At 34.3% G+C, this 19818-nt stretch overlaps 1 protein-coding gene across 10 annotated transcripts in view; it reads right to left on the reverse strand.

Moving 5' to 3' along the window:
* Positions 1-19818, reverse strand: part of TBC1D5 (TBC1 domain family member 5) — a 317841-nt gene that overhangs the window by 130217 nt on the left and 167806 nt on the right. For all 10 annotated transcript variants that reach the window (XM_068674320.1, XM_068674318.1, XM_068674325.1 and 7 more), the window contains 6 exons: positions 17786-17894; positions 15686-15775; positions 15519-15590; positions 12694-12761; positions 6807-6909; positions 970-1058 (listed from right to left, as the gene is read on the reverse strand). In XM_068674320.1, the coding sequence (XP_068530421.1) occupies positions 970-1058; positions 6807-6909; positions 12694-12761; positions 15519-15590; positions 15686-15775; positions 17786-17894 (531 nt within the window). The remainder of the gene's footprint in view (positions 1-969; positions 1059-6806; positions 6910-12693; positions 12762-15518; positions 15591-15685; positions 15776-17785; positions 17895-19818) is intronic.

The raw sequence follows: 19818 nt of genomic DNA on the forward strand, positions 1-19818 counted from the left end.
TTCAGTAGCACTGGAACAGAATGCTGCGTGTAACACATGCTTATTTTGAGTTACTTTGCACTGAAGGGCATCTTCTAGGTAATTTCAGGATATCTGAATACACTGAATAAAAACACACTTGTAAATAAATTCCATCCTTATGCTAATACTGCCTTTGGACAATCACATTGAGGGGTGCTAAAGAGGTTATGACACATAGCACATATAATTAAATTGGCCTTTATTCACTGCTAGACTCCACAAGCAATGACAAAAAAGACAAATGAAAAGAAATTGATTAAATATCACAAATGATTCGAACAGGCAACTAGTTTATTTATTTATTTTGAAAAGCTTTACATATAAGGCAAGAAAAAAGCATCTGAATTCAGTTCACAATCATACGTGATATAGTATTTTATACACGTGTATAAACACGTGCACGCACAGCTTGGCTGAAATGGAGAATCAATACCTAAACTTAACGTTACTACCAAGACAAAACATAGTCAGGTATTGCAGCTACAACATTGCAAGGTAATAAAGGAAATATCAGTCAACAATGCATCTACATTGATTATTTTAAGATACAAGGAAAGAAAGTTGTTAATATGTCCATTCTAAGACTGTGTTTTTCTACTCCGCTTCCTCTCTGCAATGACAAAAACTAAAGCATTCTTGGCAATAACAAAAAATGAGGTGAACATTAAAGTTTTCCTTTAGGTTTGCTGTGTTCCCTTTTTTCTATATCTAATAGCTGTGAATTGGCCAATGTCTACACTAAAATCTCCCTTTGCATGCTGTAGTAGGGAAGACAAAATAAGGACATTTCCCATAAAAGCAAGACTATGCAACATTTTCTCAAGTTAATTTATTAATTATAAACAGATAATTAAAGAACATATTTACAAGTTCTAATCCAGAAAACTCTATGTATTTTTTCTAAAGAAGCAAATTTTTAATATTATATAAATAAAACATTATGCTTGCCTTGGTTGTGCAGCTTCACTGGCATGTGAAAAAGCTTGGTGGTCACAATGCAGAATAAAAACAATGGGAGCTAAGAGTTCATGCATACCCTAAACATAAAAAGAAGCAAAAGTACTGTAAGATATTTCATTCATATAATAGTTCATAAAGCACAGCATCAGGCAGCCTGCAATACTGGGTGCAGACTAACTAAAAGTGTGAACATTTATATTCTTAACAGAATGGTTTCATAATCAGTCTTTTATTTTAAATTCTGATTAAATCCAAGTATTTATTCTGCTATAATATGGGGGAAGTAAGTTATTCTCCCTTCTTCTAACACAACAGGCAACAGATTGGCAATGGTAAGCAACCGTGCACCTGGCAGTTTACTCCAAGATCTATATTCATAAATATAAATTTTATTTATGTTAATTACAATCACGATCCACAGTACACACAGATCTGCAATAAGGACAAATTACAAAATTTAAAATTATTATTATTTTTTAATTTTATAATGTTTCAAAACCACCATAACAGTAGCCTTTAGAGGAGACTTGGGCAGCTATTTGGGAAATTAGAAAATTAAAGTTCCACATGAGAAATACAAGGGCTTTTTCACCTTTCTTTTTAAATTAAAAAAAGTCATTAGGTCAATATTTTAAAAAGTACATTATTAACACAATGTGTAGGAGACCTGGAACTGTTCCATTTCAGACTTTTACTTACAAATACAATCTATATCCAGACATAGTCAAAATATAAAGCCATGCAGGAATCAGAGTGGAAAAAAGTGGTGGATAGTTCAGGACTTGGGACAGGGTTAGAAGCATGGCTGGGCAACCCATCAATGCTCACCAGAGGAGTCTTGACTCTTATTGGTTCATCTGGGGATTTCCAATGTGTTAATGGGAGCAGAAGCAACCGCTTCAGCAAACAAACAGCCCAGTTGTTAGCAAGCAGCAACATGCTGGCAGGTAAAACAATTGTCTGCAGAATGAAACCTCAGCTACAGGAGAGATTCAGTCCCTTCCCTCAGCTTAGACCAGGAAAAAGGAGGATCTGGGAAATCTGGATAAAGCAGTGGAGCTGGGTTCCCAGTGGGGGACTAGGAAGGCAGGTGGGAACTACATAAGATTGGGGTGGGGGTCAGCCATATAAAAGAAGCGAGGGGAGCCCTTTAGTGATGGAAGGGGTGTGGGATGAAGCAAAGTCTGGTTGCCTTTGGATGCACAGATCGCTCCAAGGAGAGGGAACTACAGACCTTGGCCCCCCAAAGAATGGTACAGTGCCTGTTCCACCACATGCTTAGCAGATCTCACATTTATTTTGTTCCCTGCTTGGATTCTCTGACCTTTGTGTTGGAGTAGGATCTCTGGATGCTATTAAGATCTCAATTAGGCAGCATATTATTAAAATTCTTGGGATACTCTCAGATAGGTCAAAGTAGAACTGTGATATTACATGCAGCATTTCAGGAGTATTCAGTATGTAAGAGTTAGCTTTACCAGCTTGATACAGGCAAATCCATTATCAGAGAACAAACAAACAAAAACAACAAAATACACTTAAAGTTTTATCAGAAATATCAGATGTATATCAGAGCAGAGAGAGGACTCAGATAGATAAGAAAGCCTTCTCTAGGTCATTATCTATCACTATCTATCTATGATGCATGAATCTCATTTGTTTGTAAAAGGAAATTCCAATACTTGGCAACATGGAGGAAAATGAGTGGTGGTAGAACTATCTCTGTGTTCTCTCAACCAAAATCTAGGAAATCCAATTTTAATTTCTTCAGAACTGAGGCAACTGCTGATATAGCCTCAACTGTAGGGTTGCAGCAATACCAAATTCTGTTGACTGGGCATAGCTAAAGACAGTAAACATGCTAAAGAGTGGAGCTTTTCTTTCCCTTCTGATTTCTGAACCTTTAGGGACTACTTCAAAAGATGGAAAAAAAAAAAAATAAACCCTAGGTTCTCATGTAGCCACTTGATTTCAGGAGCTGATCTGAAATTCTCAAACATAACAATATAATTTAGATTGCAAGTTGACAGCCTCAGATTTCTGAAAGTCTTACAGCTGTACCAGGAAAGAAAGAAATAGGAAAGACTGGGAGATAGGTCCACAATTAGAAGATAAGTAAAAATACCAAAAATATTTAAATAAACTGTAGATAACAAACGCTGTGCTTCCATATATACTATCAGACCTCAGACAATTAACAGCTCCATATCTAATCTTTTATTCAACCTGATATACTAACATGAAATAAGAGAAATGGAAATGCCAAAAACCTGACTATCTAATAAAACTACCAGCTAAGTTGTAAACACGTAAGTTGAAGAAAAAGAAAGAGGACATAAAATAAGAATTAGTCATAAAAGATAAAAGCACATCATACATTCTTCCAACATAATAATGTATCAACTATATAATAAAGTAGAATTGTAATGTGGCTGCCCACATACAACAAAAACAAAACAAACAGATGATGAAATATCAGGATTTCAAAAAGATATCTCTGATCTTTCAGTTACAAGAGTACTTCAACTGTTTAGAGATTTTTAGTTTGGAAAGAAAAGCCACCAATGTAATATGCATACACATTTTTTCAATGCTGCAGTTTACTAAAACTCTTTAGTGTTAATAAATAAGTTGACAGAGCTCAGATAATTTTATGACACTTCCCAGCTACAACAAAATATTGATTTCATAATACAGTCTATGGTTTAGAAAGAAAACCAGAAATACAGCATTTGTACAATGCAAAGTGAATCAATGCATTTCAAAATTATATTGACTTCTTTAAGGTCAATCAAATCATGAGTGAACAATGGTTAGCCTAGCAATTTAGCTTAATTGTCACTATTTCTTTTCAATGTAACTAGGACCAGAATTTTTGGCACCAATCTTATAGAAGAATGCTAATAGTAATTTTTACATATTCTTAAGTACAATATACTATTCTCTTTACATTTTTTATTTACAGCTGCTATTTAAAAATTCAGTGATCCCACTGAGGATTCTGTCTTTAAAATCTCTATAATACAGCCTCACAACATTCTATTCCATCTGACTAGGGACGGAAATGTCTTTCCCCATCAAATAAAATGTTACTCCATGCTGGTCAAAAAAACACAAAACTTACTACAAAGACAAATTTCATGCATATATGCATATTAAGCAAACATTGACTCTTCTAAGAATATATACTGATGCTACATAATAGCTTTAATGAAATATTGCAAATTTCAGCCCTCTTTATTTATAAGGATGCAAATTGGCAAGGAACTAGAACTTTTTTCCAAATATTTGGAAGAGAAACATCAGGTCCTGTACAGATGTTAACAGATGTAAGTGCAAGTTTTCATTTACTGGCCAAGTGTCACAATTACGACAGCAAGTTTAGTTCTTGGTCATAAAAATGTGAGAGAGGAATTCCCATACAGAACAACAGGATGAATCCCACGATGGATACTGAATATGAAGATAAACTTCAGAATTTGTGCTTTGTATTCAGGTCACTTTGGAGAGAGCATCTCAGAAATGATCCATTCCTGATGAATCAATAGTAACCTTTATTATCTTCATGAAAATATGCTATACATTGCTTTAGTGGGAAGTCAGTGGTAAAAACAACCAAGAAAAATGGTAGGACAGGAAGACTGACTACAACATAGGTATTTGATAATAGAAAAAAAAAAAGTATCCTGTCACCACCACAAACTGCTTCCTATTAGCTAATTCTGAGAAGGATACTGATGGTCATAAAAGAAATGGTATCTAAAGAGAGAAGAACACGGGGACAAAAAAACAGGATTGTTACTAATAAGCTAACAGGATCATCATTTTATTAAAAAAGGCCTTTTAAAATGAGGTATGAAAAACGAAAAGCTTCTAATAAAAATGATGTGTCCATTAGAAGGGAGTAAAATCACAACCATTTGCTATTTTGTGGACTTGGCAGGGCACCACAACACTTGGATGATATACTGAAACACTTCAGAGATATTAAATCAACAGTTTTTCATGATCCAAATTTATTTCCTTTTATGCACTTTACCTCCCCTTGTAGTCCTGTGGCAACCCCTTCCTGAAATTACTGCTCTACTGATGCAACCAACACCAGTTGAAAACAGAGGTAAATAAGTTTTCTTTGTCAACAGCCTGTAGGCTCGCAAAATTGAACCTGTTCTTTTATCTGCCTATGTTCATTTAGCCCACCAAGCAGTCTTTATTAAAGCTGAGACATCAGGCAGTCAAAGTTCATTAATACCATTTATATAATCTCTGCAGTTTCAATTAACTCAGCAAGACATTCTACTACATGATAACAGTCTCATTAATTCAATAAAATCCCATAACTATTAACAATATGGTCTATGTTAAACGGGGTGTCACCTAGTAGAAAATAATAGCTTTAACAGCTTGTGATGAAACTCAGGGCTTTCTTTTTTTAAAATTTGATCTGGCTAAATATTCCATCCTTATGTAGAAAGGTATTATTTCTTGGTAAGGAATCAAGAGGATTTTAAATATGAGCAGTGGGTAATTAAGTCCTTTTAAGTCATATCAAAGAGTAAAATAATACTTCTTGTTCAATAACTGATAGTCTAAATTAGCTGGAATGTGTTTTTCCATTTTCCTATCATCAGAATGTTGGCCTATATTCACTAGAAAGGGGAGGTTGAATACTGCTGAAGCTCACAATTCTCATTCTTTCTTGCTATCATGCAAGACAGTCTGTCAAACATGAAAAGTAACCAGCTGATGGAGATTTGATATGTTTGATAACTATATATTTGATTTTTGATTTAATCTGTTTAATTCCTGTTTCTTCAACATTGGTCTTTTCATGTATCGCAACTAATTTCCTGGCTTAGGGGCAGGGTGGTCAGATGCCATGCCTGGGAGCATACAGTGTGTAATAAACCTCTTCACATTTACTGAAGCTTTGTATTTTTGTCCTACCTAAAGTTTGCTGCTCTACAGTTTACCTTTTGTCCATGTCCCTCAGTTTGTCAGTCACTAATCTCCCTACAGTTAATAGTCTGGGCAAACAAATACAAATGTCTATAAATCTGTGTATCAGTCTTGCTACATTAATTTAATATTGTGCTTATATTCACTTCAAAACCTTCAGAAGAAATGTTACATTAATTTAGCCCTCATCCCATATGGATGTATATTGTTAGTGCAGCTTTAAAGGCTGCCCTTACCATTTAAACAAAGAAGGTGTAAGCAGGCACTCTTTCTGGCAATACTGTAAAAGTGGTATTTGCTAGCACCCTTGTCCATCAGTCAACAGACATTTGTCAGCAGCATTGCATTTCTTTGCCACACGACTAGATAAAGAATCTATTTGCTAATGCATAGCATGGCTTTAGCACCTTGAGGAAGAATCTGAAGTATTATATAAAACAAAATGGTAAATTTTGCTAACATTTCAGAAATCGCTATTTGTGATTTTTGTTTATTCAGTACCATTTTTAATCCTGATACTTACTTTTTTTTTTTTTTTTTTTTTTTTTTACCAAAGCACAGAAAGCCTCCTGTTCCTGTTCTTTTTCTGTTTCACCAACATCGAACGAAAATATGTTTTTTATAAAGGAATTCAAATTTAGACAACTTAGAAACTTTTTAAAAAAACAACAATCCGAGGGACTGTATTATGAGGAAAAAGCGTATGTTATTCAGTGAGCTTACTTTTCTTACTGTACAGATGACAAGCAACTCTTTGATTACTATAGCATTATGATACAACTTCAGATACAACAGAACTACATTATTGTCAAACCATATAGAAAATGTTGAGTCGATGAATGCCACCTGTACTATATGTTCATTACCTGTTTATAAAGCAACTGCTCATTTTCTCTGGCATAGCAGAACAGAACATCTGTAAGAATTTTCCTCACATTCTCTTGCTGGAAATACTGCATTTCAGGAAAACTGGAAGTGAAGAAATACAATGAAAGTAAATGTTATAGCTCACAAAATCTCAGCTGCTGTTCTTCTATAAACATTTTTAGGTAAGACAGCACCTCTCTTGTCTGCTTTCCTATCTCTTTGTGAATTGTGCATGCTGCTGGAATAAGAATACTTGTACGGACTTGTTTTATTTTTCTTGCAACCAAATTTCTGAACAATGTTCTTTAACATCATTCTGCTACATGATGATATCACTAGTTATATTTGAATATGAAATCCCTTTCAACATTAAGAAAGCTAGAAAGCTGCAAGAATGAAATGAAATGGCAGGTTGCTTTAATTGTCAACTTGTAACAAGCAGCCAATCCAACTGTAATTGGATATCAATCTGTCCTGCAATTTCAGTTTGTCTTGCTCTTTCTTCTTCTCAAGATAAAAGTTGGGTAAAGGAAGAGTACAAGAGCTACAATATGGTAAAGAAATCTATAAAATTTCCAGTTCTAAACTGGAATAAAATAGAAGAAAGAAAACTATGCCAGAAGAAGCATACAGAAAAGGTTTCAATGCTTCATAAATATTTGAAAAATGATTTGCATATTAATGACAAGATTTTAAAACTATCTCACAATCATCATGAAAACTGGCACCCTAGTTTTCTTCAGCTCTAAGCAAGCTGCAATGTATCTTATTGGCATTTTTTTTGTGATGCAACATTATTAAATATTTCACTGTCTTTAGCAGCTGTCTCAAGCAAACCTTCAAATTATGAAATAGTTGGATACTTTGGCAGGGTAAATATTCTTTAAATGAAATAGTATTAAATTGTATTAGTGTGATAAGAAGGGGAAAAAGCTTCTGGGAAAATCCTGTTATCCAGGAAAATGCAGCTATTAGCTTCTATTCTGAAACTATTCTCACTGGTATACACCAGTATATCCTGCTCCTTGACTGCTGGAAGTAGGAAAGAAACTGGTTATGCAGAATGTATTTTAATGAGTAAGTGCACAAACAACAGTGTTTTCATGCTTACTGAAGAAGTAACTAGATGGCAAAAATATTTGATACAGCAATCAATCCAAGCCCCTTCTAACTATGTGGAGCAATAACAAATCCAAAAAATGATATAACTAGAAAGGTATAATACCAAAAGAAAAGGAAAAGGTAAAGTTCAATAAGGAAAAGAAAAATTCTTAACATGACAGTAACGGTAGGCTTCCGGGTAGACTGCTGATATAAAGGTTACAGCATTGTCAACTTTAAAATGAAGTTGTATGGATTGCAGTTAAGTTTTCTTCAAGCAAATTTTATCTTTTCTGTTTCCAGAGCCTGAGCTACAATGCTAAACTTCAGACCAGTTATATTGAGGCTGTTGTAAAGCCTGTCATGGAGGAATGATATAAGAAATTGCAGCAAATTACATCTGATAAAGCTGTATTAAAAATAATATGTTCATCTCACAGTGGTAATAACAAGTAAGCACAGAAGCAACTAGAAAGGTGTATTGAAATGCTTGGATAAAAGATCTGATGCAAGACTCATGGCAGAGAGAGAAGACACTATGGCTTGAACACAGTAACGTGGAAGTACCGAGAAAGGCATTGGGATGAAGAGTGCAGCATTTTCCTGGCACCTGATGGGGGTAATGGTAGACCAACATTTGGATACTTGTATGCACTTGTACTAATCAAATTACTGTAGAGGAAGGACACAGCTGAGACCAAAAAGGTGCTTTACAGCAGATGGCAATCGACATAATTTAGGGGTTTGAAGAGATTATTTCTGAAGGACTGTTATTCAGTCCTGCCCTATGAAGTTTAGGAGGAGAAGACTAACAAAGAAAACTCAAAAATACACAAAGATATCTGTGAGGATCTAGTAATACCAGAGATTGTGACAGAGAGGATAATAACGAACTCATGAATAAGCTGGCTGAAGTATTAATTATAGTAAGTGTAAATACAAGAGATCATGAGGGAACTATCTGTTCAGGACAGATTTTTATGGAGAATGTCATTTTATAACTAAAACACTGTAAGACATACAGTATCCTCAAATCAGGCAAGACAAGAATACTGTTCACGAATATTAGAATATTACATTTAATTACATCTTTGAGAAAGACTGCATAAGGAAATGGAAATTTTACCATAACGGCTTCAATTAAGCAAAGGTGCATTAATTGAATGCACCTTACTTTCTGGAAGTGAAGATCAGCTTGAGTTAGTTATCATTTTTTTAAAACACTTGTTTAGTCTACTTAAGGGCCCCTACACAAGTGGCAAAGAAGAAGCTTGGGCTGGCAACTAAATAAAAGGATGTACAAATATTTTCTAAAACAAATTTGGTGGCAAACAGAAAAGAGGCTCTCAACAACAGCTGCAGAGCTACCATCTTCTTTTTCATTAACAGATTCCATCTTCTGACATTCCGCAACGCTGTTACTCAGCTGGGTTGTGCTTTAGCAGCAAGTATGGGGAAAGCTACTAAACCAGAAAAAAAGTGGAAGAGGATGCTCTTGAGATTGCAAAGATTTGGTAAAGAATAAAGACAAACACTGTTGCTCACTTTTTCTTGAAAAGGAATGAGATGGTGTATAAAGGTAGCTCTTCCAGCAGTTCACTCCTCTTACATGGAAACTACATTTTGTCTCTTGAATTCTTACCTGGTGGATGACTGTTTCTTCCTATATCTGCCATATCAGGAAGGATTTAGCTGCTAAATGCCTTCTCCACTATTTTTTTTTTTTTTAATTTTTTATTTTTATTTTTATTTTGGTTTGGTTTTGTTACTGGGAAATGGAGAAAACTAAACTGTTCTGTTTTCTTAAAATACTGAGAGAGTATTTTTACCGAGAGAGCCAATTCTGGTTATTTACAATGCTAAATGTAAGAGGTGGTGCCAGCAAGTAAACTTGTATTTTGATTTGACTGGTAGCTAGATGTTTTTGCATCCGTGGATCTGCTGATTTCCATTTCAGCAAATACATCTTTTAAATTCTTCTTTATCCTTTACCTTTTTAATCATTACGAAACAAATCAGCATTGTTCTCTGGTACAACTTTTGAATGACAGTAATTAATCATTGCATTCTTAAGACTATTATGAGTTATACGGTGTTAGTTCACACACAAGTTCCTTTCTTAGTAGAATAATAGAATGCAGTATTATAAACACAACTTGGTTGGTACTGCTATCTGTATTTAAAGGCAAGCTTTTACTTTCATTATAATAAGCCTCCCTTACCCCCACCTTCCTACCCTAATTTTTGAGAAGCTTCTCATTTGACAGAAAGAGAGATGGCATTTGGTTCCATCTCAAAAGAATATGTTTCTAAAAATTGGAAGGAAAATCTGTTCTGAACCTCTCAACTATCAGCTAGTAAAAAATGAGGCAGGTCATTAATTAGAAATGTTGATCACTAATGAGTTAGGATTAATGTAACAAAATCCTTTCCTGCTTTGCTTGTAAATATTGGAAGTTTTTATTGTGCAACAGCCAAACTATATATATATGGATTGGATTATATATTTAATGGATTGGATTATTAGCACATAATTTCAGGTGACTGAAGTTTATTTAGGTAAAGGTGAGCTAGAATCCTTTTATAATTATTGAAAAAATCCCCATACTTCTCTGCCATGTGACTAATCTGATCTATACTAGATATTTACTTTAGGAAAAGATTGTGTCCTAGGATTCTTCAGGTATACAGATTCTAAAGGATGATTACCCCAGTTGTGAGCATTTATATTGTAAAATCTAATATTGGATGAGGTAACAATTCACAAAATGAACAGATACACATGAACAAACTTCCTCACAGTTCCCCTTAGTTAACAGAATTTTGACATTTTATAGAATCACAGAATGGTTTGGGTGAGAAGGGACCTTAAAGATCATTTAGTTCCAACCCTCCTGCCACGGAAAGGGACACTTCGCACTAGAAAAAAACATTTAAAACAATGCCAATTTAAAAAGAGTATTTCTGCCCACATTTCCAGTCTGTTATCACTAGACTTCAGTGAATTCTAATAAAAACATTACGAATTCTTTACTGCTTTGCTGGATGGGATTCTGGTTTGATACGCTGTGTGCAGTTAGCATCACACTGTTCAGCACTGTTTAGTTAAAGATGTTGGATGATGGAGTACTGAACTTGGTGACAAAGAATGAAAAAATATTCTTTAAATAAGAAACAAGCTAGAAGGTGATGATGATAATTGAATATAATACTCAAGCATTTTAAATTTTAATAAACAGCACTGTAAGTTATTGACAAATCTCTATATTGTAACTTCAGGAATTTACTCAAAGAATAGAAATGAAAAAACAGTGTTAAATACAAGTTACGTATATTACAAAGCCATGAATGTAGAACTTATTGCTTCTTACACTACTGCTAGTTTACAAACACATATATATATATGCATACACACTGCATACAATATGATTATGGTTTATGATTAGTATATGAATATAAAATATATATAGTGTATACATATACATTTATATAGTCTGTGAAATAAATTCATGCTGATAATTTTGCTTCTCCACTGTTTGACTTATTTTGATACTGATGATGTTTTCTACTATTATTTCAAGTACATTTTTATTTTTTCCTTTTTTTTTTTTTTTAATTTAATTAAAATTTTAATTTAGTCTCTATTACTGACATTACTGAACATCACTCATGCTGCCATTTGCCAGAGAGAAAGTCTGGACTTTGTATATGTGTTTTTTTAAATAACAGACTTACATCAAACTTAACCTCTTTACAACTTTTCATTCTCCAGTTATAGTTTAGATACATATATATTTTAATCTTAGAACATCCTGAACTGTTCTCTTTAACAAACAAAAAATACCATCTGTGAGAATGCACATGAAAATATACTCTGATTTTAATTATACATCTTATGGCAAAAACACATTCAAGAATGGGTCTAGGGATGGACATATAAAATACTGCAAAACCAGAGAGCAATTATATTGTCTGCATGACTTTGTTTCTGTAAATGAAAATGGGTAAGATTGGGATTTGTAAAATCTATGACAATCACCACTTTTTTTCAAGTTGCAAGAAAAAAATATTTGCAATAAAGTAATGTTTTGCTACCATGTGAAATTTAACTTCATTTAACTAGATTTACACAGCAGTCAATGCTTCAACTCTAAAAAGAAATGCTTTCAGGACCTGAGTGTTCTATCTGAAACAAGTTTCTAAACAGGAATGACCTAAGGGCTAGGAAGATGAAAAGACAGTCACAGTAATATTAGGACAAATTTTAAAAGGCATATGTGACAAGTAACACTAGAAAACTGATAAATAAAGATAGAAATGCTTAACTTCTCTAGATGAATGACATTTCCCTTACTAATTACATATATATATATTTTTAAATTGATTGAATAACCGTTAAGAATTACAGAAATTCATCTGTTCAATGCTTTATTATGATCATAATTTAGGTAAAAGACCTTTCAGTTTTTCTTACCTGCTCTTTGCTTTATATGGAAAACTGTTTTAAATTTCATATGGTAATACATTTCCTAATATCTTAATTTAGAAGAGCTTTTCTTCAGCAATACCAATAAATCTCCTGGGTTTAATGTTTAACTCAATTTTCTCACTCTACACTCCAAGAAAGCTGTATTTTTATACATTTAATGTATGTTTCTTCACATTCATGTTCAACAGTACTGACATTTACACTAACCTAACTCAAGAAACTGCTATATAACGTATATCACATAAAAATGCAGAATCTAAATTTATATATAAAAATTTCTTTGAAGATCTACATACGTTCTTGTCACATCTTGTTCAATCATTGCTCGAAGCTCTTTATCCTGGAAAAATTTATTCCAAAGACTCTGAAATACGGAAAAATAATTGTATGTAACACAGAATTCTAATATGCAAGGCTTATATGCTGCATCAGCAAAGTACTGTACAACTATTAACTAATTAATACTTACCATTCCTGGATAGGCACACCAACATTTTATGGGTGAAAAAGAATGCTGTTGATTAGCCTGAAGAATGTCAGTTTAGATCAGAGATATAAAAAAATTAAGTTCCTGGATCTTAGTTCTATACTACTGCATGCATTCAGTGGATGGCTGCTTGTGTGCAAATGAAGGGGTCTATAAAGCATATTTAGTAAATTGAAGAACCAACTCAACTAAAAAAGTCTAGATCACAGTACAGTTTGACATTTCTCCTGTAAGTATATGGACTCCAATTCGAAGTTGCCATAATTTCCATACTAAGAAATTGTTTGCAAGCAAGTTAGTTTGTCTTAGTGGAGGCAAAATCAAATAAGGAATGTATGATTATTGAATAAGTATCATGAAAATGACATCATTCTAACTGTACAAATACACAGTGCAGAGCAAGACTGGGCATTCTAAAAAGGCTTTTATACAGACAAAAAGAGTATTTAAAGCTCATTGTTAACATAAAAGAAAATAAATAACAGTTTGAAGCAGGGTTAGCTTTTTCTATATCTGTGCTTAAGATCGTTGCCATTCACTTTCTTTGGTTTCCATGCTTTGCTTAGCCATATTTCGTAAAAGCTAACCTGGAAGAAGTCAGCAAATGTTGTAAAGTATTGTAAATTAAAACTTTTTATTTTAAAGGAATGGTAGCATGCTGATCAAAATACAGTAGGAACAAATCTATATCAGCCTTTTAATTTAGGTTAGTTTTACTGAATTAAATACTTTACAAAGAGAGTGGCTACAACACTTCCAGAATTTCTTGCTCTCCTGTAAACAATTGATTGCCTTGGTATTTTATGCTCCACAAAAACAAAATGGAAAGCATATCAATGTTAGGTATCAGAAGGAAGGAAAGGAAAAAGGAAGGAAAAACAAAAAAGTATTTATACCCTTGACAATGTCTTATATAAACTTTTTTTTTTTTTTTTAACTTACTTGTAGCTTTTTTCATGCAGCTAGATCACTTTTTGAAACTCTGCCCCATTCCCCCCACCCCAACAGTCACTCAAAGTCAAGTATGAAGGAAACAATTTCATGGCTAGAAAGGAAGCAAAACCCAGGACACTAAAGGCTAAAACTTTTCCTGCAGAGGTTAAAAAGCATTTTGGCCTTCATCCTTATGCTTGACTTGGCCTGTGGCTTTATTTTATAGATTAACCCCCTTATACATTAACCTTTATCTTCCATCTCCTAAAGACATCAAAAGTGGAAAAAAGATTATGTCACTGTGTACAATTACAGACTACAGCAGGAACACTTTAAATCTTTTGTGTCTGACACAGCTTTCTGTACAGCTGGATGCAAGAATGGTTTGATGGCTTGCACAGTCATATCGTCTGCAGAACCAGAAATGAGCCTATGATCAATACTTCCATACTTCAACAAGCAAGCTATTCAAACATCTCTCTTTCTGCATTAAATATGAAGCAGAGTACTGCACTAAATACAAAGAAAATATGGGCCTCCCCTTGTGAACAAAACGGAAACACGAGTAGTATCATTCCATCAAAGATATCCATGAAAGTCTTTCTATGTGCACATCTCTTAAATACAGCCATCAACCTCCACTCTTCCCTCCCAAAACGAAACAAACAAAAAACCCACCAAACCTATTTTCATGGTATTAAATTATTTTGAAAAATTGGTAAAGACTTCCAAAAATAATAAAAAGCTAACAAAATAATATGAAGCGGAAAAGCTTAAACATACTAAAAAACTTAACACACTGAATACTTTTTCATATATAATAAAATGAAGCACAAAAACAGTGTAAAAAAACCAGTTGCCTAAAACTAAGCTCCCACACCTATATCTAGACATTCATCAAAGTGTCATGACTATGAAAATACTGAGCTACTATGAGGTTCTATTAACTTCAGCAAGAGCTGGATGCTTTGCACTTAATGACAGTCATGCCAAATACTTTTACCACATTTTCATTATTCCTTTAAAATTAGGATCTGTCATTTTGCAGTTGTCTGCTTTTTGAATAGAAAAGAAACTGTACAGTTAAAAGAAACAGAAAAAATATTTAAAAACCTTGGAAGAATTGCCTATTTTGCAGCCTGGTACTTTACGTATTACTTCAAGATGCATACTACACAGACAGACAACAATTTTATTTTTTGCTAGAGGAAAACTTCCTAGGCTAAGCAGTACCCCATAGAAGGGTTCTTCAGTATTTGCTGTTAACAGTATTCTCATTCGTACTGAATGTTTAAACAGTCCTTCGACTAGAGACATTCTGTGTATAAAATGAAAACACACAGCTGTAAGAAAGCATATCAGTCAAAGAAAGGATATTCTGTGAAACTGGAACTATCGTCCAGCACCAATTACTTCCTTGGTCATCACAGCCTTCTCTGCAATAAGCATGGAATGATCAGAATATTAACCTGGAAATGAACATTTCTGGCTATTCAACAGAACCTGTGAACCAATCATTACCACAAGCCAGTTTGGAAATTCAGGAATGAGATTTCAGCACCTGCCATTTTGCCTTCCTCAGCATGAACTCACTTACGTCAGGATGATGATGATGACAATTTTGTAGCACATCTCAACATATAACTTAACCCCTCAACTTAAGGTCAAGTTAGGTCAACTAACAAACTAAGGTCAACTTACCCCCTCATCCTGAGAGAGTGGATTGTTGATTATCAGATCTTGCTGTCCTGCTTTCCGAGGGTTTGTAATGTGCTGGGTAAAAACAGAAAAAATTCAAATCCTCTTCCATTAAGCATTAGTACCTATGTCAAACTGTGAGAGTAGAGATCCTATTTATACCAACTTACAATTTCTTTGATTTTATTATACGAAGTTCTTAACTCTGAAGTGTTTTTAATCCATTGACTTCTGTCTTGCGGTAGAACCTCCAGAAATAACTATTAACAAAACAAAGTAAAACCATTAAGTTTAATCTATTTGATATACTTTTACATATAAATCTATATTTGATATACTTTACATATAAATCCTACCAGACAGCATAAGCCATCTCAGAAAGGAAGAGCAAGTATTCTATACATAAGGAGAAGGACGTAAAGACCTATACAACAGCCCCGGCTTTAAGACATTCCAGTCAATAAAAAAGAAGCTAGAAAATAATTACAGTTCTATGGTACTACACAAAATATTACATACTATTTTAACCACAAACTCAAGCTCTGCAAACTGTCACAACTCCAGTGAATTTGGCTAAAACTTGCAAGGCAGAAACAAAATGCAAAGAGATTAAAATAAATACACAAAACTTAGAGCTATTTACATAACACTGACCAGCTGATTCAACATGCCTAAAACCAAACATGAATGCTGAGCAGAAACTAACCACATAGAGATACATTCTACCTAAGAACTGTGGAAAAGGAAAATCTTAATATGTACAAAATAAAGATGTTCTAGGATGCTGTGAGAAAGTTAAGATTTAATTGTGCAAAAAGTCCTTGAGAAGATCTACATCTCAGTTTTTTCACATTTCTGTTTAAATGAGGCTAGAAATAGACATCTATTAGAAAATGCTCTTTAATTGCAAATAAAATAAGGAAAAAAGAGTATTTTCTTCTGTTTAAACATGATTTCATGTATATATGTGTTATGAAACAGCAAATAATGACAAACAAAATGCATTCTCAAATTATTAAAAATACTTATTATTTCAGAATTTAATGTAAACATTGATAATATTTTTAAACAGGCAATCTAAAACAGAGCCCCTAAGCCATATCAGGATGTGCAAATAAAACCAGCCTTGTTGCTAGAATAAAACTGTTCCTTGATTTAATCAGTGGACAGTGAGGGACTTGATGCCTCTGTTAGCTCAGGTTTTTGAGTTAAGGCCTCTTAATTTAAAGGCATAAGAGGGAACAGACTAATAAAAAATGCGCATGGCAAGTATTAACCTGGTCTCCTGAAAAAGATACTTTAATTATCTTTAAATTTCTTCAATGCTACGAACATCTAGCTTTTGAAATTTGTTTCTTTCATATACAAAGTGTATTTTGATTTTCTTTTCACAGGTCTTTGTGCCAAAGTCAAGCTTGAGTTATTCCAAGAGAGGTAATTTAAATTAGCGGTGTTACCATAGAGGAAGTCTACCAGGGAAAAAGCTAGTGAAGAACAGAACACCTGACACCAGTGCAACAAAGTTCTTCTGGACTTTATATAGCATCTCAATATTACTTTGCTTTCTTTCTCTCTTCCATCCCCTGCAACTATTAAAAAAATCAATAGACCTAAGGACCTGTTTGCAGTTTAAGACTGGAAGGCCTGGCTTCCTTCTCTATCCAGTCATTTAGTCAGGCATTGGGATGGGTTGCCCAGGGAGGGGGTGGAGTCACCGTCCCTGGGGGTGTTCAAGGAAAAGTTGGACATGGTGCTTAGGGACATGGTTTAGTGGGTGACAGTGGTGATAGGGGAATGGTTGGACCAGACGATATTGGAAGTCTTTTCCAACCTCTATGATTCCATGATCACAACAGAGATTTGTCTTCATTTTCTCATTTCTCTGCAAAAAGCTGCTAAGAGAGCCATCATAATTTTAAAAGAGTTCCAAGTTCCACAAAACACAAATTCTCGGACAAACCTTCTTTTTATTTCCAGTTCATGGTTTCAATATACAGGCGAGATGGCTGTGTAGCACTCAATTTTAAACATACTACCCAGCACAAAGATAGTCTTCCCAAGGAATCTTTTGATATCACTCACAATTCAGCTTTAAGGCAAGTCAATATGATTAGCAAATATCCTATGAATTATAAAAATGAGGAGGAAAACATTGGGATGAAGTCTGTCGGAAAATTCATGATTCTTTGCATCAATAATCTTCCAGCACATCAGGTAATGTGTTGATATATTGCAACCACAAACTGTAAATAAATATTTTCTCTTCTTACCTTCCAGCAAACACTACGGAACCTGCTGCTTCTCAGCTGCCCATTAATCCCCTTCAGCCGTATAGTTGCCAAGTAATTGTTGTTTACAAATAGTTCTTCCCATTCTTTACTGCATGCAAAAACAAAAGGAATGAACATTTACACATTAAAAAAAACTTAGCCGATTTAAGGACTATATGACACTACACAATTTTGGATAAGCAGAGGAAAGCAACTTTTAAAAAATCTATATATTTAGTTGTGTACCATTTCTAAACGCATGGCTGTCTTTTTGGACACATTTCTTCTTTGGATTTAATGAATATGTAGATCGCTATAATTATGCCAGCTACTGAAATTCATAATGTCTATGGAGGCTATTCCATTTCCTCTAAAATGTTGGTACTGCAGTTCAGTGAATAAACAAGAAAAATGAATATTAATATAAGCACATTCATGTTTCAGCTGTAGACAAAGAAGTACCTATTCCAAAAATATGCAACAGAAAAGTATACTGTTGACTGTATTAGTTCCTCACATGACATATTTGCTTAAATGAACCTTCTTTTCTTCTTAATGTCAAGCTGGGCAGTTAAGCATAATAGAAGATGACTTTCTTTAACATTTAGTGCTATTTACTATTGAAATCACTCCTACTTCTTTCTACATGATCAGTTTTAAAATTTTAACAGGTGCTAGCAAATTTAAAAAAACATCAAAAAATTAAAAAGCTTCACTGTATAAACTGTTAAAGGCAAGCTTGAGTACCTTGCAGTACCTATGGCTGACTAGATAAACAACCTAAATATGCCTCCCAGGCATGCAGGCACCAGGGGCCTAACACCTGTGCCTCATTAATATACAAGTAAATCTGCTCTACTGGGAAACAATTGGAAATTAATTGTCCCAAACCATCTACTGAGTCTGAATAAAAGAATTAAATCTATATTTCCCGCACCTTCTACTGAAAAGAAACTCAAGAACAGCATAAGCCATTTGATGGTCTTACTAGCCCAGGACTTGCTTACAGACTGCAACCACTCAAATCTGGATGGTAACTGCAACATAAAGAGCTGGGCCATGTGCAAGGAAATGTGTTTCTGATTTATTTTCACTGCATGTCCTTAAGGTGAACATCTCCTTCTCCAACTGTCACAAGGGAGACTATTACTTCTCCCTGGGAGATCAAATGAAACCAGAAAGGGGGAAACTGCTATTGTGACTCCAGGGTAAGATCTCACCAGACTTTCCTCACCAACAAGTCACAGAATAGGTTATACTAAATACTAACAAACTCCACTTTTAAAAACTGCCCTAAATATAGGCAAGCTAAATTTAGATAGTTTTCAGCCTTTAAAGCTGAGTTGTGAGAATGACTTTTTTTAAACTTTGTTTTAGATAGAACTTGTTCAGTTTCAGAAAAGGATTATAAGGCTCAGTTGCTAGAAGTAGCTGAGGAAGGGACTTGGTGAACCAGGAGATTATGACCCTAAGACAGGGGTGAACTCACCATCCATGCCAGGACTAGAAGTGTTGTGCTTGTGAATGCATCATCACCTTTCAGCTAGGACCACTTTCTAAAAAGTGGGTTTTTACTTCTGGACCTTGATTATTAATTATTGTTAATTCACTTAAAAGTGAATGTACTCCGGCTAACAACAAAGATGACTAAAGCAGTGTTAGTTTACATGGGCTAAGGCTGCTTTCAGCTTTTGCTACCTACCAGTACTCTCAAATGACCAAAACAGCCGAAAGTAACTGCAGTGGTCTGGGACAACCTCCTGCCTTGCTGCCATGTCCCCTATTCTGTAGATCAGAAAGACTAAGCAGTCATTTCACTAGCTCCATATCTCCTATACATCCCAAGCTTCTGCAGTGAGCTGCCGATGATTGTTTACCACAGTTCTGTCTCCTTTAAATACAACGTATGGTATATAGCAGACACAGCTTGAGAAAAATCTGGCCCTTTCTTTCACAGTCATTTATACTTCAGTAACTACAGTATATTATGCCTATCTAAATAACCCTCCTGTTTCTATCATGTATAATATTCT

The sequence above is a fragment of the Anas acuta genome, chromosome 2 (assembly GCF_963932015.1).
Source record: "Anas acuta chromosome 2, bAnaAcu1.1, whole genome shotgun sequence".
NCBI lineage: Eukaryota > Metazoa > Chordata > Aves > Anseriformes > Anatidae > Anas > Anas acuta.